This window comes from Myotis davidii, unplaced genomic scaffold (genome assembly GCF_000327345.1).
Source record: "Myotis davidii unplaced genomic scaffold, ASM32734v1 scaffold420, whole genome shotgun sequence".
NCBI classification, from domain to species: Eukaryota; Metazoa; Chordata; class Mammalia; order Chiroptera; family Vespertilionidae; genus Myotis; species Myotis davidii.
In genome coordinates this window covers 1,256,733-1,278,289 of record NW_006294421.1, presented here as the reverse complement: position 1 = coordinate 1,278,289, position 21,557 = coordinate 1,256,733, and the positions used below count along the sequence as shown (strand labels likewise).

General features: G+C 40.0%; 1 protein-coding gene across 1 annotated transcript in view; it reads left to right on the top strand.

Moving 5' to 3' along the window:
• The window catches only part of CDS1 (CDP-diacylglycerol synthase 1), a 55,814-nt gene that overhangs the window by 6,062 nt on the left and 28,195 nt on the right, over nucleotides 1-21,557 (top strand). The window contains exons 2-3 of the mRNA XM_006768675.2: nucleotides 11,879-12,006; nucleotides 17,864-17,960. Of these exons, the coding sequence (XP_006768738.1) occupies nucleotides 11,879-12,006; nucleotides 17,864-17,960 (225 nt within the window). The remainder of the gene's footprint in view (nucleotides 1-11,878; nucleotides 12,007-17,863; nucleotides 17,961-21,557) is intronic.

The following is a 21,557-nucleotide window of genomic DNA, read 5'->3' as shown; positions in this document are numbered from 1 at the left end:
AGAAATCTAAGAGAAGTTAAATGTCAAAACAGCAGAAAACAGATTTAGCAATCTTGTCTTACAAACCCCAGGTTTCCTTTGTATTTACCACTCCTACTCACTAACTTTTGTTTTGCACTGTGCATTAGAAAGTGCTCTAAAATATAACATAATTCTCAGAGTATTGCTATGAGAGGCAGCCTATAAGATAAAAGGGTAATATGCAAATTGACCAAATGGCTGATTGACCGGTCGCTATGATGTGCACTGGCCATGAGGGGGCAGACGCTCAATGCAGGAGCTGCCACCCCCTCCCCCCGGTGTTCAGTGCGCTCCCACAGCGGGAGCACTACTCAGCTGCAAGCCAGGCTGATGGCTGCAAGCTCAGCAGCAGTGGCAGGAGCCTCTCCCGCCTCCGCAGCAGTGCTAAGGATGTCTGACTGCAGCTTAGGTCTGCTTCCTGTGGGGAGAGGACCTAAGCCATCAGTCGGACATCCCCTAAGGGCTCCCAGACTGCTAAAGGGCACAGACCAGGCTGAGGGGATCCCCGCCCCAGTGCATGAATGTCATGTACTGGACCTTTAGTGTTAACATAAATGCAAAATGACAGTAGACAGGTTCAGTTAAGGTAAAGTTGACCTTTGTCAGGGAAATACTGGCCTAGGACCTGACTACCTGCCATGACTCACGTTCAGTTAGGAGGTTTTCATTTCAGACCATCCTATGTGGTTATTGTAAGTCTCTGAGTTTGTAGGGCCCACTATGCAGCCTCCCTAAGCTTGCCAGGTTTAAGTATGTGGCTCCTTTTTTGTCCATAAAACCAAAGACTTCCTTTCCTAGGTTCACACAGTATTTAGAGTTGAGATTTACCCTAAAATTTCTGACAAAAATGATATATAAGAGGAAGTAGGTATGTGGTACTAAATTTATAAAATTAATTAAAATATTTACTTAGGAACTTTTTTTTAACAGTTACTATTTTGTGTGATTTTTGAACTATTTTAGCCTTTATGGATTTGGCTAGAAACTTTTAGGTGAATACTTGTAATTCTGTGATTTCAGGCACTTGGATTTAAATCAAACAAAATTGTTTCTAGTATTCCCTTGCTTGTTTTATGATTGGTTAGGAGAAGAAATCATTAGTTTTTATTTTATAGCTGCTCACATTTTGATTCATTTGGTTGGGAGAGATTTCAGAACCTATTAAATGAGAATGATGTCACATTTTGAAGGGACTCCAGAAAAACAGAGGAACCGATTTCATTAATGACCAGTTGGGCTGTTGAGCATTCCTGAGGTATGCCAAGTTTAGTTATCTTCTAAATGTTGACTTACTTTCTTATCCGCAAGGAGAGGTCAGAGTTACTTTTCACATCATGTCTTTGAATGTTTGCTGAAGACTTTGTGAGAACTATCAAGATTTTAAGCTTTCTTTCCTTTTTAAAAAAAATATGTATTTTTATTGATTTCAGAGAGGAAGAGAGAAGGAGAGAGAGAAACATCAATGATGAGTGAGAATCATTGATCAGCTGTCTCCTGCACTCCCCAAACTGAGGATCGAGTCTGCAACCTGGGCATGTACCCTGACCATGAATCAAATCCTGACCTCCTGGTTCTTAGGTTAACGCTCAACCACTGACGGGGCTAAGCTTTTTTGTAAACAGAAAATTGGAGTGCACAGGAAGGGAGAAACAGGAGTCCACTAGAGTGTGAGGAGCTCTCGCCTGTGGAAATTTAAAGCTGCTTTTTGCAAACTTGGTGGCTAGGAAAGCAGTGTTGTACTTCTGCTTCCTGGCTATGTGTGCAATTCCCTTTTATTTGCCAGGACCCTGGCCAACTATCTAAGAGCTTTATGAAAGGCTGGGGAAGCCACTCTGACTTCATCATCTGGCGGGCTCAGGTGGGGCTGAGCACCTTGGTGGTTAAGACAGGGCTCACTGCCACCTTTCTGCTCCAAGCATGTTATTTGAAAATAGTGTAGTGCCATGGGGCAGCAAATGTTTACTAAGCCTAGCTGAGTCCTACCATTTTACCTTGAAGTTCAAAAATCGAGATCTAGAAAATAAAACTAGCCTCTTTCAAGGTTTTGGTTTTTATTTTATTTTCACAACACCCTACTGTGTTTTACATGAAATGTTTCTGGGTTGAGGCTTTAAACACCTCTGGGACACCACTCAGGTAGAATTCAGTGTACACCATAGTAGTACTTAAAATAATTTATATTGCTGTTAATAAATATGGAATCAGTACAAAAGGCTCATAATACAAGGAACCCCTTAGGCACCTACGTCATCAGAGCTTGAATTTTTTAAAATATATTTTTATTGATTTCAGAGAGGAAGAGAGAGAGAGAGAGAGAGAGAGAGAGAGAGAGAGAGAAAGAAACATCAATGAGAGGGAGAATATTGATCAGCTGCCTCCCTCATGCCCCCTACTGGCGATTGAATTCAAAACCCCGGAATATGCTCTGACCTGAAATCGAACCATGACCTCCTGATTCATAGGTGGATGCTCAACCACTGAGCTACACTGGCCAGGGCACAGGTTGAATTTTATTCTCAAGATTTCTTTCCCCTCTAGATAGGTTTTTAACTATTTTATATCCACAAACAGTGTATTGGTAAGCTTTGAATTTTTTTCTGAGCTTTTTACTATATAAGTTTTTTAATAACAGAAAAATTAAAAGGGTAGTACAATGATTATCAGTACATCCAGCACTTAGATTTAACAACTGTGAAGAATTTGCCAAATTTGCTTTATCTTGCTATATATGTATATGCACATATTTTATTGAAGAATCATTTGAAAATAAGTTGCAGACCTCCTAGTCCTTCTCTCCTAATATTAAATGATGCATCTTAAAGACATTTTCCTATAGAATCACAGTGCCATTATCATATCTAAAAAAATTTAACAGTAACTTTCTTATCTACAAACAATCAATATTCTGATTTTCCCTATTGCTGCCAAAGTGTCTATTAGCGATTCCTTCCTTTCCCCCAAACTAAGATCAGGTCAGAGTTCAGACATTGCAGGTTTAATCACTCTTAGTTCATATACTCGTTTTTCCCTCTGAAGGGGGGCCCTGCAGAAGAGCAGTAAGCATTATGTCTCTCAGCCCTGAAAAAGGGACGTACCTGTGGAGAGCCAGCTCTAATAAAATCTTGATAAAATGCAATTTTGTGATGACAGTAATATTTCACAGTGGAATATAACTCTTCAAATTTCTAAGTTCTGTTGTATATCCCATGGGTTTTGCCTTCAGGGATTTTTTTTTCCTTTTTTTGGGGGGGGTTCTTTTCCCCCCTATCTTTATTGATTAAGGTATTACATATGTGTCTTTATCCCCCTCTTACCCACCCAACCCCGACTCCCCGACTCATGCCCTCACCCCCCTGTTGTCTCTGTCCATTAGTTAGACTTATATGCTTGCATACAAGTCCTTTGGTTGATCTCTCCCTATTACCCCCACACTCCCCTACCTTCCCTCTGAAGATTGACAGTCTGATCAATGCTTCTCTGTCTCTGGATCTGTTTTTGTTCATCAGTTTATGTTGTTCATTATATTCCACAAATGAGTGATCTTATGTGATATTTATCTTTCTCTGACTGGCTTATTTCACTTAACATAATGCTCTCCAATTTGCTGTTGCAGATGGCAAGAATTCCTTCATTTTTACAGCAGCATAGTATTCCATTGTGTAAGTGTACCACAGTGTTTTAGTCCACTCATCTGCTGATGGGCATTTAGGCTGTTTCCAGATCTTAGCTATGGTGAATTGTGCAGCTATGAACATAGGGGTGCATATATCCTTTCCGATTGGTGTTTTTAGTTTCTTGGGATATATTCCTAGAAGTGGGATTACTGGGTCAAATGGGAGTTCCATTTTTAGTTTTTTTGAGGAAACTCCATACTGTTCTCTACAGTGGCTGCACCAGTCTGCATTCCCACCAGCAGTGTGAAAGACCTGTACTTGGAAAACTAAAGGACACTGTAAAAAGAGATAGAAAGGCATAAACAGATGGAAGAACATACCGTGTTCATGAATTAGTAGAATCAGCATCATTAAAATGTCCATACTACCCAAAGCAATCTATAGATTCAATGCACTCCCCATTAAAATACCAACAGCATATTTCACAGACCTAGAACAAACTCTCCAAAAATTCATCTGGAATTTTTAAAAAAGACCTTGAATAACTACAGCAGTCCTGAGAAAGAACAAAGTAGGAGGGATCTCAATACCAGATATCAAGCTGTATTACAAAGCCACTGTTCTCAAAGTTGCCTGATACTGGCACAAGAACAGACATATAGACCAATGGAATAGAATAAAGAACCCAGAAATCAACCCAAATCACTATGCTCAATTAATATTAGACAGAGGAGGCAAGAGCATACAATGGAGTCAAGATAGTCTCTTTAATAAATGGTATTAGGAAAATTGGACAGATACATGCAAAAAAATGAAACTAGACCACCATCGTACACCATACACAAAAATAAACTCAAAATGGATAAAGGACTTAAATGTAAGATGGGAAACAATAAAAATATTAGAGGAATCCACAGGCAGCAAAATCTCAGACATATGCTGAAGCAATATCTTCACCGATATAGCTCCTAGGGCAGGGGAGACTAAAGAAAAAATAAACAAATGGGACTACATCTGTACAGCAAAAGAAACCATCAACATAACAAGAAAGCCTACTGTGTGGGAGAACATATCTGCCAATGTTATCGCCAATAGGAGTTTAATCTCCCACATTTACAGGGAACTCATACAACTTAATAAAAGGAAGATAACCCAATCAAAAAATGGGCAACGGACCTAAACAGATACTTTTCAAAGGAGGACATAAGGAAGGCCAAGAGACATATGAAAACATGCTCAAAGTCACTATTCGGCCTTCAGGGATCTTTCTTCCTAATTTGGAATTTAACACTTACAATAATGAGGCCATAAGACATAGTATTGTTTTAATGTATCATAGAATTGGATGTCACTGGAGGAAGATCAGGAGGAGCCCCATGGCCATGTTTCTGTCTTTTCAGTATCCAGTATTTGGAAACACCTCCTTCCTCTTTTCCTGGCCACTGGCTCCTGTCACTCTTCAGGAGTCACCATGAGCTATAAATGACTTACATTCAATTAACCATACACTCTGCAATTTGATATTTTGACATATGTTTACATGTATAAATTCATCTCTAAAGATATGATAATGAACATATCCATCACCACCAAAAGTTTGCTGCTCCTGCTCTTTTGCATTTCCCTCCCCACTCCCAGATAACCACCGATCTGCTTTCTGGCTCAAAAGATGAGTTTGTATTTTCTAGAATTTTATAAATTGGAAGACTATTTATATATACTAAACTAGAGGCCTGGTGCATGAAAATTCATGCACTCAGGGTGGGGAGGTGGTCCCTCAGCCCGGCCTGCACCTTCTCGCAGTCTGGGATCCCTTGGAGGATTTCTACCTGCCGGCTGGCAGTCAGACATCCCTCTGGCAGCCCGGGAGCCCTTGGGGGATGTCCACCTGCCAGCTTAAGCCACAGTCGGATATCCTTAGCGCTACCGAGGAGGCGGGAGAGTCCATTAGGGTCAATTTGCATATTACCCTTTTATTTATGGGATTATTTATAGGATAGGACAGTGATGGCGAACCTATGACACACGTATCAGAGGTGACACGCGAACTCATTTTTTTGGTTGATTTTTCTTTGTTAAATGGCATTTAAATATATAAAATAAATACCAAAGATATAAGTCTTTTTTTTACTATGGTTGCAAATATCAAAAAATTTCTATATGTGACACGGCACCAGAGTTAAGTTAGGGTTTTTCAAAATGCCGAGCTCAAAAGGTTTGCCATCACTGGGATAGGATGTACATTTTGTCTAATTTCTTTTACTCAGCGTAATTATTTTGACATCCATCTATATTGTTAGGTGCATCAGTAGTTCACTCATTTTTATTGTTGGGTAGTATTCCATTGTACGCATGTAGCCCAATTTGTTTTGTTCCTTGTTGAACATTTGAGTGGTTTCAAGTTTGAAGCTATTGCAAGTAACGCTGCCATGAACCTTTGTGTACAGTCTTTGTGTGGATATATACTTTTATTTCTCTTGGACAAATACTAAGGAGTGGAATGACTGGGTCGTGTGGTGGATATGTATTTAACTTTCTGAGAAACTGACAAACTATTTTCCCAAGTGGTTGTACCATTTTACATTCCCACCAGCAGTGTGAGAGTTCTAGTGTCTCTGCATCTTCTCAGCACTTGGTATGTTCAGTTTTTATAATTTAGCCATGCTACTAGATGTGTGGTAGTATCTTTTTTGTTTTATTTTTTTCTTTATCGTTTAAGATACTACATATGTGTCCTTCTCCCCCCATTTTGCATTTCCCTGATAACTAATGACATTAAACATTTTTTCATGTGCTTATTTGCCAAATGTGTATTGCCTTTCTTGAAATGTTTGTTCAAATATTTTGCCCTTGTATTTTAATTGATTTTTCTTATTGAATTTTAGAGTTCTTTATGTATTCTGGAGGCAAAAATTTTATTTGATATGTGTTTTGCAAATATCTTCCCAGTCTATGGGCTCATTTTTCTCATTCTCTTAACAGTGTTTTTAAAGACCAGAAGACTTAATTTTGATGATCTGCTTATCAATTTTTTTGTTTTATGTTGTTTTATTTAAGAAATCTTTGCCTAGTCCAAGATTACAGAGATTTTATGGAAGTTTTACTATTTTATATAAATGCCTGTGATCTATTTTGAAATAATTTTTGTAATTAGTGTGAGGTATGGATCAAAATTCTTTCTCTCCTGTTTTTCTTTTTCTCCTCATATGGATATCCAATTGTTCAGCATAGTCTGTTGAATTACCCTTTCAACATTGTTGAAGATCAGTGATCCATATTTGTGTGGGTTTATTCTTGGACTCTAGTCTGTTTTCCATTGATCTTTTTTTTTTTCTTTCATGCTAATACCACAGGTTGATTACAGGTAGTATAAGTTCTTCAATTTTGATCTTTTTATCAGACTGTTTTAGCTCTTCTAGGTTCTTTGCATTTTCATATAAATTTTAGAACCAGTGTGTGCGTTTCTACAAAAATAAAACAAAGCAGCTGTTGAGATGTTTATTGGGACTGCACTGAATCTGTAGATCAATTTGGGAGAGAATTGTCATTTTAATTATGCTCCTGTATGATTTCAACTTCCAGCTACATTGCTTAGAGCTGTGTAAACTTGGACACTTTACTTACTCTTTCAGAGCCTCAGTTTTTTTTTAAATACATATTTTTATTGATTTCATAGAGGAAGAGAGGGAGAGAGAACTAGAAACATCAATGAGAGAGCATCATCAGTCCGCTGCACGCCCCACACTGGAGATGGAGCCCGCAACCCAGGCATATGCCCTGACTGGGAATCAAACCACAACCTCCTGGTTCATAGGTTGATGCTCAACCACTGAGCCACACCAGCTGGGCAAGCCTCAATTATTTTTACCTATAAAATGGAGGTGATTATTTACCTAACTCTAGAGTAATGTGAGGAATAAGTAAATCAATATTTGTTAAGTGCTTTTGCTCTTATTTCCTAATCACTTTTCCTTAGGAATTGGATTTACAGGGTAAATAAAGAACCTGTTATATCTTCAACTTCCAACCCTCATTTACCAGACATACTTTCATTATAATTTTATATTTTGAAAAGTCAGTAAGCCCTCATTACACATAGGTGGAACTGAGATCCCAAGCCAAGCACTTGGTCAAGACTATTCATCTAGCAAGAACAAAGGAGAACTTCTAATTTTAATCCTAAATGTTAGCATGAGTTGACAGGCTCAATTCATTCGTCACCTATTGTGCATTACCTAATAAATGCCAGCCCCTGTATAAGCCCTCTGCTGGCCTTTTGGGATTAAGAGTGAGGCCAACGGAGAGTATTTCCTCTTCTCACAAAGCTTGGGGACTGCTGGAAAATATAGACAAGCGAACATACACTTTTAATATAGAGTAATAGGTAAACAGAAGGGAAATTGTGGAAACACAGTGGAAGAGCAGCTAACCTGGTGCTGGGGGTCCAGGAAGACATTTGTAAAGGACGTGACCTTGAAACCAAGGTCAGAGGATGAGTGGGCAGTAGCCAGGTTTTAGGACTGTGGAAGGGAGGATTTGGACCAGGATGTGGGCAATAGAGAAAATGCAGTTTGTATTTTATAGATGGAACAAATATCTGGATAAGAGAGAGAACAGTATGGTGTGAAAACTGAGGAGTCATCAAAGAGGGGTGCCATTGTAACAACAGTAAAAACAATGTCAGGTGGTTTGATTGTATCCTCTGGTTTTAGGTTGGGGAGTGTTAAGATTCAATGTGCAGTTTAAAAAGATTTCTTTAATATTGAAAATAAAGTAAAAAGGGTAGGGGGATGAGGTATTGAGGTACCAGAGAGAGGTACTGAGGTATCAGATGTTCAGGAAGAGTAGCCATGGGTGGGGATGGACATGGGAGAAAGAGTAATGACCGGTGCTCCGTGGATGTGTTTTGGCAAAAGGAGATGGAACTGTTAAGTTGATAGCCAGGTGCCTGACCTGAGTTAATTGGTTAACTGTTTGGTGGTGGTGTCTTCCGAGAAGGAAAAGGAAAAGGGGAAGAGGTTTGGGTTTGGAAAAAAAAAAGGCAAGTTGCTTGAAGAGTAGCCATGGGTGGGGATGGACATGGGAGAAAGAGTAATGACCGGTGCTCCGTGGATGTGTTTTGGCAAAAGGAGATGGAACTGTTAAGTTGATAGCCAGGTGCCTGACCTGAGTTAATTGGTTAACTGTTTGGTGGTGGTGTCTTCCTGAGAAGGAAATGTAGAAGGGCAGCAGGTTTGGTATGGAAAAAAGAGAGGCCAGTTTGCTTATGTGAATTTCAGGTGATGCCAGTGGAAAAACCCACCTGGAGATTGTGTGTTGGGAGCTAAAGACCCAGTTTATGGGGAGTCTTGAGTGTAGAGCAGTGGTTCTCAACCTTGGCTGCACATTAGAATCACCTGGGAATCTTTTTAAAATCCTGATTTCTGGGCCTCATCCTCCGGAAATTCTGTTTCTTTGTTACTAATGTCGTGGCCCCACCCCATAACAAAGAAACAGAATTTCCAGAGGATGGGGCCCAGAAATCAGGATTTAAAAAAGATTCCCAGGCAATTCTAATGTGCAGCCAAGAACCACTGGTGTAGAGAAAGATGGGAAGCTAAGAGGGTACATCACCTGGTGGGTAGTGGGAGAACACAGGCTTTAGATGGAAAGGGGCCCTAGCCAGTTTTGCTCAGGGGAGAGAATGTCAGCCTACGGACTGAAGGGTCCTGGGTTCGATTCTGGTCAAGGGCACGTGCCCAAGTTGCGGGCTTGATCCCCAGTAGGGGGCGTACAGGAGGCAGCCAATCAATGATTCTCTCTCATCATTCATGTTTCTCTCTCTTCCTTTCTGAAATCAATAAAAAATATTTTTAAAAAGATAGAAAGGGGAGGATTATTGTCTTTAAATTTGGGACTTGAGAAAAAACTCTTAACTTGGTGTTCTTGAGCATGTTAAGTTTCGCATGCATTCAGCATGCATTAAAGTGCTGCTTCCTCCTTCCCGTTACCTCAATCACACTCTTGTTTTCCTTGTCAAGTCTGGCATCTGTAACAGGATCCAAACAAGAAATGCAGAAACATTAGAGTCTCTGCTTCTAATTCCCAGAGTTGAGTGAAATTGCTCCAAGAGGCCACTATTTAAGCATTATCGGTTATTCTTTACTTATTAGCATGAAATGAAGAAGCCTAGTTAAATCTTAAGTTTTTCACTTTGTATCCCTCCAGTTATATGAAATAGAACCCAGAAGCTTAGATAATAAAAGTAAAAACAGGACAGCTTTCTTGAGGGTGTGGAGAGGAGGGCCTTGGCATATCACCATCATTGACAAGTGGACTGAAGTGGCTTGCTGAAAGGGTTTGTGTTTCCACAATTTGAATTCTGGCCCAGTGCTTGTATTTTATGAGGAAAACAAAGGCTGAGCTTTTTTTAAGGGGTAAGTGATTTGCCCTGTGCCACTCTGCTGGGTAGAGAACAGGTGGCCTTAGTACTGGCAACCCTTGGTTCCTAGTCTAGTGCTTTTTCTGCAACATGGTGGTGTTAGCCTTATGGGGGTATTTCCATTAGTCACCATCTCCACTACCACTCACACGACCCCTGCAGCACTGTGGGTTTTTGAAGGTGAAAAAAAGAGTAGCAGGGAAAAGACCAAAAAAAAAAAGAGATGTGCTTCATTGTTGTAGATGTCAAAGACCTGCTGGCATGCCAGGCCCACAGCAGGTTCCCTGACATTTTCAGGGAACGCTTTATGTGGCGGTTTATTAAGTCAACATTTCTTTCTGTTTAAGCTGCTTTAGGGCCAACTGGCTCTCAGTGTCACAGGAGGAATTTGATATGTCTGTTTCATTTGTCATTTTTGGTATAACATCATTTAATTTCATAATTGTATGGTAAGAACGTTATCGTTAGTAAGCAAAAATTTATTATTACTTTATGAAAACTGAAAATAGTCCCCCAAGGCTAATATATTATTTGGTAAGTCACTTAATGAGGAATTGGAAGATATGCTTCAATCATAGCAGTAGCTCTCTTCTTTGACTTCAGTAAGTCCTTGAACAACAATGGACTTCTATATTAATGAACAACTATATTAAAAGCTTCCATTCTATAGGTAAAGAATATGTCCGAAGGGGTGATGCCATCTGCTGAGACTGGAGCTAATAAGGGCTGTTTGGTTTGAGATTCCTGAATGTTCTGCATTCCCAGGCGCTTTCATTTCTAGGATCACTCCTGGGCCAGTGTTCTGCTCAGTGCTCCATCTGCTTATACTCACCTCCTGCGAATCCTCTCGTTCTTCTCCTTCAGTTGAACCCCGTTGCCCCAGTCCCCCTCTGTAAACCACCTTCCCAAAGTGCAAGCATGTGTAGCATTCTTTACTGAAGGTTGCTTGGGTTGGGGTGTAGGAGAGGGGAGGACACAGAAGTGGAGACTGTTAAATGACAGCATAGCAAACAACTTCAAAACCAAGTTATATATACTTTATCCTATCTAATAAAGAGGTAACATGCAAATTGACAATCAGTCCAACACACAAGATGGCCAGCAGGGGAGGGCAGTTGTGGGCGACCAGGCCTGCAAGGGAGGGCAGTTAGGGGTGACCAGGCCGGCAGGGGAGGGCAATTAGAGGCAATCGGGCCAGCAGGGGAGCAGTTAGGTGTCGATCAGGCTGGCAGGGGAGTGGTTAGAGGGTGATCAGGCTGGCAGGCAGAAGTGGTTAAGGGCAATCAGGCAGGCGAGCAGTTGGGAGCCAGCAGTTCTGGATTGTGAGAGGGATCCTAGATTGGAGAGGGTGCAGGCTGGACTGAGGGACACACATCCCCACCCCCATGCACAAATTTTGTGCACCGGGCCTCTAGTAGATAAATAATGCTATGCCAGTGTCAGATATTACTCATTGTTGCTTTGATTCTAATCAATAAAAAGCTTATCGGAATCTATCTGGAATAACACTGTGTTCTCCCAGTTAAGTATCAAAAGAATAAATATTTAATTCTTGTGGTAAATGTGTGTTTTAGGCAATATAGGAGTTTCTTTTTGTCTTCTGTTTACATGAGTCCTTTACACTGATAGATTTTAGCACAGATAATAAAACTTTACTAACAAGGAAGTACAAGGGAGCTTGGATAGTCAAGGTAAGTTAATAGTTGTTTCTTTGTTTCAAATTATGTAACTGAGATTTGACACACAGAGCAATAAATAATTAGCAAGTGTGTGCTTTTTGTTCCTATTTAACAAAGTGATCTTCTTTTCTCTTTAATTTTAGGAAACAGATATTGATGACAGATATGGAGATTTGGATTCCAGAACAGATTCTGATATTCCAGAAATTCCACCATCCTCAGATAGAACCCCTGAGATCCTCAAGAAAGCTCTCTCTGGTTTATCTTCAAGGTATGATTGGATGGGTGCACAAGATAAGTTGTGGGGTTTTCCTGGCCCATGTAGTACTATTTTCACTATTTCTAAGCTTTGGAGCTCTGAGAGAGAAGGCTTATACTTTTTCATTGTTGGTCAAGCACACATGGTACTAGATACTTAATGTTCATCCTTCATTTAATACTTAAGATCTTGAGTTACTAGAGGCCCAATGCACAAAAATTCATGCAAGATTAGGCCTTCCTTCCCCCGGCTGCCGGCACTGGCTTCCCTCCGAGATCCAGGACCTGGGCTGCAGGCAGGCACCTGGGACCCCAGCCAGCTTCCCCCAGGCTGCCCACAGGCACCCAGGACTCTGACTGGCTTCCCTTTGGCATCAGCTTTGTCAGGAAGGACATCTGGAATGATGTCCGGAAGACGTCCAGTCTAATTAGCATATTACCCTTTTATTAATATCGATGAGAAAACCAAATTTGAGAGGTTACCTGGTGAAGGTTACAGAGCTATGAAGATGCGGACCTGGGATTTTTATCCCAGTTGGTCAGATTTCTGAAGCCAGCGATCTGTTTACTACATCAGGTTGCCTTTTCTGGTATGGGAACATTTAATAAAGAAAATTGTATATTCTTTGTTTCCTGTTCTTCAAGTACCAGAGGGACATAGCTCATTTTTTAAACTGAGTTTTAAATTATTGTCCAAAACTCTGCAACCTTCTACCATTTTATATTTGTGCTATATTTTAAAATGTGTGATCACCAACAAATTTTACCTAATTTTATATTGCCCTCCTTTGTATGCTTTAGTAATATGAATTATAAAATTTATAAAAGCAAAATAAATCTAAGCTTTTCTTTAGATTAATATGTGAAATCTTAAATGTTGGCATGGAATAGTTTTTCCATGTTTTTGACTGACATACAATAAGAGATACATTTTACTCCACATCCCAAGAGACACACAAATGTATATTTTAACTGCTACAAAAATGTTATGAAACAATTTTTATCATTACTGTGTGACGTCCCCTCTTTTCTGTTTGATACTATTCTGTTATTGAACAAAATATTTTGGATGTAACTTACTAAATTGATTTTACCAGCCATGGGTTATAACAACAACAGAAAAATGGTTTAATCATATCTAGTTAATGTAATATGAGTTTTTCTGTTTTTAGTTTCTAGGCTATAACCATATTAGAATAAATTGTTTCAAAGAAAAGTTTTCATAATTATTTTAACCAATAGAACAAACTTTTGCTGTTATTTGAAGCATGATTATTATTTTAATAGTCTTGATCCCAGTTGTTTTCATGACCTAATTGACAGATGTACCGTTGCCTTAAAACCTTAGCAGGTCTATCTCAGATTTGGAAACTTATATTGATTTATATAAGAATGATGCTAGGTTCCTATGTGTCAATAATAATTTCTTAACAATTAAGGTTCTCCCCTCCCCCCATGTAAAGCAACAATAGCAAGTAATATCAGCTGATATTTATTGAGAATATACTGTGTACATGTATTGACTAACTTATTGTCAACCTGTAACACAGGTACACTTATATACCTATTTTATAAATGAGGACACTGAGGCACGGAAATTTTATATATCAAGGGTCATGTGGCTAGTAAGCAATAGAACCACATTCTGAACCTAGGCATTGTGTTCTATTTATAAAAGAATTGTTTAATTAAAAAAATATTTTTATTGATTTCAGAGAGAAAGGGAGAGAGCGATAGAAACATCAATGATGAGAGAGAATCATTGATTGGCTACCTCCTGCACTCCCCCTCCTGGGGATTGAGCCTGCAACCCAGGCATGTACCCTTGACCAGAATCAAACCTGGGACCCTTCAGTCCACAGGCTGATGCTCTATCCACTGAGCCAAAACAGCCAGGTCAAGAATTGTTTGTTTTTTTAATGAACAATAGAGGATATGTGACCAGTTTCAATTGTCTCATGAAACTTCACTATAAAAGTTACAAGAATGTTTCAAAATTTATATCTTATTCATTTTAGCTTCTATACTACCCCAAATAGTCTGTGTTACAATGATTTAGAAGTGGTGGATGCATAGGATTAAAAAACTAGTTACATCAGAAATTTTCATGAATTGCAGGGAAACACCCTATTATCCTCCCACCAACACATTGATATTTGCAGTATTGTGGTGTTTACGCTGAAGCTTTTTTCTCTTGTACATATTTTGCGTGTGTGTGTGTGTGTGTGTGTGTGGTGTAAAAATAGCATTGTACTATTTTTTGCTTGTCTGTTTACATTTTTATTCTGTGGTATTAGGAACAAATATCCTTAACTATACATAGATATTTTAAGTGGCTGCACGATATATTCCTTTGCATGACTGTAGTTTAACTAAAGAGCTGTCGCTGGGCTGATTTCTAAATTCTCATGCTCAAAAACAGCTCTGCATTAAACGTTTTTCTCTAGAGATAACTTTTATTTAGCAACCGTAATTATTTTCTTAGGATAAAACCTTAAAAGTGAAATTGCTTGGTCGAGGTTCAGGCTCACTTTTGAGGCTTTAATCTACAATGTCAAAAAGTCTTAAGTTGTTGAAATTGGAAGGAGCCTGAAAGATCCTCGGTCACTTGGCAAGTTGTCCCAGTCTGTTTCTTCACCTGTGTCTGAGCATTCGTGAGCCACCTAGTCCGGCTTTGTCCTTCCTGAAGCTCTTCCTCGGCTATGAGTCTGGCTTAGCAGGTTTCAGCCAGGGCAGCGCCCTGGATTTGCCCCCACCTCCCCAGCAGACGTTTGGCAATGTCTGGAGACCTTTTTGGTTGTCACAATGAGAGACGGCGCTTCTAGCACCAGTGGATAGAGGCTAAGGAGGATGCTAAACACCCTACAGTACACAGAACAGTGCTTCACTATAAAGAATTATCTGGCACAAAACAGTAACGGTTCTGAGGCTGAAAAGCCCAGGACACATCGAGGTATAGCAGTAATGCCATCTCCCTCCTTTCTTCCCTCCCTCCCTCCCTTTTTTTCTTCCTTCCTTTCTTGAATCTATACACTTCCTGTGCACATTCTCCAAACACTGGTAAATGGAAATTCTCAAAACTCCCTCCTCTTTGCCACCAAGTTTTTTTTATTTTTTATTTTTAAAAACATTTGATTGATTGATTGATTGATTGATTGTCAAGAGAGAGGGAGAGAAACATGGACTTGTTGTTGCACCCATCTATGCATTCATTGGTTGATTCTTGTATGTGCCCAGACCTGGGATCGAACCTGATACTTTGGCATATGAAGTTGATGCTCTAATCAACTGAGCCACCTGGTCAGGGCCCGTTCTTGCTTATTTTTGAGGAGTGCCTCTGTGTTCCAGTTCTTGGCTCAGGTGAATTGTCTTGTCAAACCAGGTTCTGGATGACTCATGTTGCTTTTGGCACTAGTTTTCTTTCTTTTTTTTTTTTAAACCTTGTCATTACTTTTGAAATAAAAGCCACATAATAGTGGTAGTAGTAGTAATTCATTGTATATATTCAAATAGATTTGAACATTGTGTGTAACCACTTTAATCATTTTTAAGGATATGCTTAATTACATACTTTTTTGAAAATCTCATTTCTGGCTCAGATAGGTCCTCAAGACATGAAACTTGAATGCACTTCTCCTCTACTGATTCTCAGCTGCTTTTTCCAAAACAATCTGTGAGGTGATGACTTGGACTGAAAATTAAGGCATTCTCTAATGTGGTCCTGGAAGTGTGGTAAAGGAACTGGAGAATTTTGAATTCAGAACCAGACTGTCCTCTGGTTTTTACTAACAGTGATTTTCTATTCTTTCTATTCTTTCTTTTTTTGCATATTGTGCTCTGCTTTAAGTTCAGTGCTTCTCTCTGGAAAGATGACTTTTGGTTACTGTCTCAGTATGTGCTTAACTTTGTATTAGGTATTCTTGGGGAATTTGGGGAGTCAGTTAAATTAAAATAAATAAGGGAAGTAAGTCTTTAATTTTATTGGAGTGGGAGAATTTTTCTCAGATGGGGAAATACCTACATAAAAGACAACCAGACAGTGTATGTTCCTTGAGGACCCAGGTTTTGAGTGGCCATGGAATTTTGGGGTGATATGAAGACAGTAGGTTTCCTGTTTAAATCTCTGGTTCTCAGCAGCTACCATTCTCTGAAGTTCAAAGCCGGGCATCTAACAGAGGTACACATGGACAGGAGAAACATCTACCGTGGGGCTGATTTCTAACCCTTACACAGTGCCCACCTGACTAGAGAGGTTCTAGATAATTCTGAATCTGAGGGTCAGCTATATAGAAGGGCTAAGAGCACGTCTAGGTTTCATGCAAGCAGGTCAGCGTTACTATCAGGAGACTGCTTCATGTCCTTTATTTACCTCTGACCACCTCTGTGACCTAGCCCGGTTCTCTAATCCATTCATTAGCCCATGAGGGCTATATCTCTAAAACTACATGGAACCTTTCATCTATACCATTTTTGACTGTATATTCATTTCAGTTCAGACCCAAAGCTTACAGTCTGTGAGAAATGTATGCGTCTACATAGTTGGTTGAACAGTAGAGGAAAATAAAGTCAGCTAAGAACAATTTGACCACTTCATGAAAAATCTTGGAAGCTAGATAAAAGAGTTTGGACGTAATGTTGGATTTTAGATCTTGAGTGCAGAAATGACATGATAAAAGAGACATTTAAGAAGTATCTGGACTATGTAAGAGGGTGATTAGAAGCAGGGAATGTAACCAATATTTAATAAGCAGATGAAATTGGCAACTGTTTCTTTTATGGGAAGGAGACTAAAAGCCTTGCTTAGATATTGTACATATATGTTGTCATACTTTAAGTTGAATCCAAATCTCTTGAAACATAATTTAAATGCTATCATTCGAATCAATAGAAATCATAAGCCTTAAAGAAAAAACTACTGTGTGTATAATGTAAAATGCGTGTAGAATGAATAAAGCAGGGCAGCAATTTTGGATTCAGAAATAATCATACGTACACCGGTGTGATTAGAGTCATTTTACTCGTGTCAAAAAGCAGCTGCTGACATTTCTCATGACATGGCCACATAGAGAGTGACAGTATCTGTAAGGTGCACTGAGGATGAAGTGGGAGGCTCTTAAGGGTGGGGGACCCCAACCCTGGCTGACAGCTGCCGGGGATTGAGGGAGATCAGTTCCCAGCAACGAGCTGGTGTGCCAGCAGGGACGCTGTGCTGTAAGGAACAAGCAAAGGCCCAAATAAGAATATGCTTTTGTGCTAAGGGCCCTGTCCCTCACCAGGGAGAGCAGGCTGCACACGGAGCCATGAAAGGACGTGACGTTCAGTTTGGCCTTGTCCTCTGCAGCCGACCTCCTCTCCGGCACCTTCTTCCCTTCACCGACATTGCTGTGCTCTCCAGTTTCAGTTCTGCATCCGCCTCTCTTTCCTCTTCCTCATCGGCAGGTCACGCACTGTGTCCAAACCACCTTAAAGTCATATTATTTTTATCGAGTACCCCCCAAGGATTGGTCATCGTTTCGGAGGACTTTTGCACCTGGCTCCTTCTTCCCTTCTGAGTGACCCTGGGAGATGTGCACACGTCCGTGTTCATCACCTCCCTGCTTAGTCTCATGATTCATCCTCATTCACAACAAAAAGCAGGCTTTTTCTGTGGCTAACATAACCTTGACATTTAATTTAGCTCTTCAGTGAGGGAACAAATGCTCTTTGGTTGGTTGGGTTTTTGTTGTTTTGTTTTGTTTGATTGTAAAGGATTCTTTAGGTATAATTAGGGAAAATCCTTCAGTCTGGTAACACAATACTGAAACCACCCACACAAGAAAAATACTGTAGGAACACATGAAGTGCTAACTTTATAAACGTTTTCTTCGCAGGTGGAAAAACTGGTGGATTCGTGGAATTCTTACTCTAACGATGATTTCCTTGTTTTTCCTGATCATCTATATGGGATCTTTTATGCTGATGCTTCTTGTGAGTATTTATACTTCCCTAAGGTGCTCTTGATTTTTTTTTTCAGCACTGGTGTGATTGCAGTAATTTGAGCATGTCATGACCAAGGAGGCAATGTAAGACTTGGTAACAGCAAATGTAGTTCTGTTAAGCATCTTGTAATTCATGAAATGAACAAGGCTAATCTTTTCTGTTTGCAAAAGGGCCTTGAATGTGTTCATTCAGCAGAGACCAAGTATATACAGTCTATTCATGTCTTTTTGTCAAGATAAAATGGAAACACACACATATACATGACTTCAACATACAGGATGGTTAGCTAGATCCCTAACTTCGAGGAACTTAATCAAATGGCAGAGGCACATAAGTAACCCTATGAGTAAATAGGATAGTCATTAAGTGGGGTAAGCCCCATGGTAGAACTTGTTGGGAGAGCACAGTAAAAAAGTGCCTGCAACAGCCTGAGACAGAGATGAAGGAAGACTCTCAGAAGAGGTGATGCCACAGCTAGTCCTGAAAGAGGGACAGGACAAGGGGAGGCATTCCAAGGTGGGGACATCGTGAGCAAGGCGTGGAGGTAACCTGTGGAGGGAATCTAGGGAGGAGACCAGAGAGGTGAGTGAGAGCTGTTCTGGGTGTGGGGACTTTGTCATGTGTGAGCAGCCCAACAAGTCCTGAAGCCGAACAAATATTTTAAGCTTTTCATTCATTTAGCAGATGCTCCCAGGATGCCTGCCATGTGCCAGGCATTGTGCTAGTTCTGGGCTCTGGTACAGTGGCACTGAGAAAAACACACCTGTCTGTGCCATCATGGAGCTTAAGATCTACACTTTAAAGAATTGATCAGAAATACAACTAAAAGCTGCAATAGCATTTAATTAAAAAAAAGAAAAAAGAAAAAAAGATGCTATGAGAGCAAAGGGGGAACTGGAAGGCTTCTCCAAGGCCTGCGCCAGCATAAGTGCTCGGTCTGAAGGCTGAGTAGGAGTTGGCGTGGTGAGAGAGGGAGCTTGGGGGAAGGAGGGTCACCGCAGAGACCCCGGGACATAAAGGCCTTGGCATCTGAAGAAGCGTGAAGCATTTGAGCAAAGTGGTGGGAATGAGGAGGAGAGTGCATGTGTTCAATAGGTTTGTCACTTTATGCCGAGTGTGACTTAGCGGGGAGCAGTGAGAGCCGGCTCCCGGGGATCTGCAGCGTCTCTTTTATTATTTCTTTTTCTTCATCCCATCTCGGTTAGTTTAGCCTCTTCTTCTGTACTCACCTCCCTGTGTCCTTGCCCACTTAGAATTCTGTTCACCTGTCTCACCTGTCTTCTCCTTCCATGCTAGTCCTACTCAGAGCACTAAGCTAGGAGCAATATGAGATGGCTTTCCTTCATTCTAGAAAAGAATCCGTTTTGAACTGAAATTAGACACGCTTGGGGAAAAATAAAATTCCACCAACCCCTGAAACCACTTAAAGTAACTCTCCTAAACACCAGCAAGCCCTTTCACTCTTCTTTTGTCCTCATTAATTTTGTACTTCCTTGGGGATATCAAGGTCACAAAAATGAATAAGAAATTGAAGAACTTTTTTTTTTTAGCAAGAAAAATGAATAATGGATGGGACTAATTTAATGTGAGGGCAGAGGCTCTGAGTCTGAAAGCCAGGTAGGCAGGGCGAGCACCATCCAGGTGAGACTGGAGAGAAGAGCCCAGCTCCCTCCCAGCCTGCGTCTGAGCCCGCTGAGGGCTACGAGTGCTGAGTGACCACCACTGGCCTCGGGACTTGGGCACTGAAGAGTGAGTGTGTGCAAAGTGCTTTTCAGTGGTGAGTGGTCAAGCCTGGAAGCAGGGATTAGACGATGGCAGACAGCCCATAAGGCTTTCTGTCTGAGGGACCTTTGGGTGGACCTTGAGGCTCTATCAGGGTGGGTGCCTGCGGGCTGTGAGCAAAGGTCCTCACGGCCAGGTGTGTCAGAAAAGGCGGTGTTGCTCTTTCCTAGAGGCAGGGCCTTTGAACTGGGAGGAATGATTAGGGATCAGATTCCAGAGGGCCTTGGCATCCTATGTGAAGGAGTTTGGGGTTTATTTGTAAAGCACGGAGGAGCCATTGAAAATACTGGGGATTATTTGAATTATGAGTCTCCTTTAGAAGATAATTTTGATCAAGACGTTGCAAAACACCTGTATCCTTGATACACTGACCCCTTGGGCTCCCTGTGAATCAGTGACGTGGTCTCCACACTAGACTGTTTGGGTGGAGAGTAGGGCCAGAATTGGTAGAGACTGTTTTTTTCACCACTCTTTTATGACAAAATTCAAAACCTTTCTAAAGACATCCCTGGATTCTGATTTTTAAAAAGACAATCATAAGCATACCTAAAGCACCCGGGCTTTTTGGTTCATTTTTCCCCTCTATGAAAGGTTGTTTCTTTGGTAAGCTTAATCAGAGGAGAATATAAGAATGTTACAGATGTAAAGTAGATTTGAACTGTTGTCGCTCTTATTTAGGTTTATTGCATACGCATGCACACACGTCTGCACACAGGTACACATGCATGTCTACATATGCTGTATTTATGATGTTTATGTTAAGGAAATATGAACGGACATACACATACACACTGTTGGTACTCAATTGCTTTCATGTGCTTTAAAGTCTTATTGACATCCATATCCCTAACTAGGTCATTTTTATTTTGAGTCAGACACATTGTATATAGCTTGCCTTTGCCTAATAATATCAGCACTTAAAAATGACTAATCCAAGAGAATTTTATTAAAAACTTCTAGGAAATGATAGCTACTATTTTAAGATGGAACTCATACGCATGGTCCTTAAAATGAGCTTTTTCCCTTCCAACTTTTATTTATAGTACTTTAATTGCTGCAGCCACAGCTTGGAATCACACTTTCCAAATGATGGATTTACTAAAGCATATTTTGATTTAAAAGCAGGTGTGCACATATAGAAAATATTGTAGGAGGCCCCCCCCCACCTTCTTGGAATAATTCTTATAATAATTCTTTTAATCTACAATATATAATTTACTTTTTAATAGTGTTTAATTTTTCTCCATTGTGAAAGGTATAAAAGTATATTAAAATTACTTTGGAAAGTAGATAATTTTAAAAATCACCCAACCCAATCATTAACCACCAAAACCTAGTTAATACTGCCATTTGATATGCTTCCTTTAATCCTTTTTTCTTTTATGTTTTTAAAAACCATGGTTGTAGTCATAATGTGACTAAAATTTTATATCCTGCAATGGAAACCAAATATCTTCTCAAGCGTTTTGTGTTGCTCTAGTTTTACAACCATCGGTTTAATACATTCATCTCCATGGAATGGAGTGCCTCATAAGTTATTAAACCATTGTGTTATTTTTAGACATGCAGGTTATTTTCTGGTTTTCCTTTTTTGTGAATAACACTGTTAAACATATGCAGAATTATTGCAGAACATATGCAGAATTATTGCAGAACATATGCAGAATTATTTTCTTTGAATAGATTCCCAAAGTGAGAATAGACACTTTTAGCTGGGTAACCCACAGGTACCATAGTTCAGACTAAACATATGCAGATCTCAACTTCTATTCCAACCCCAGCCATTCTGCATAAATTAGTTTC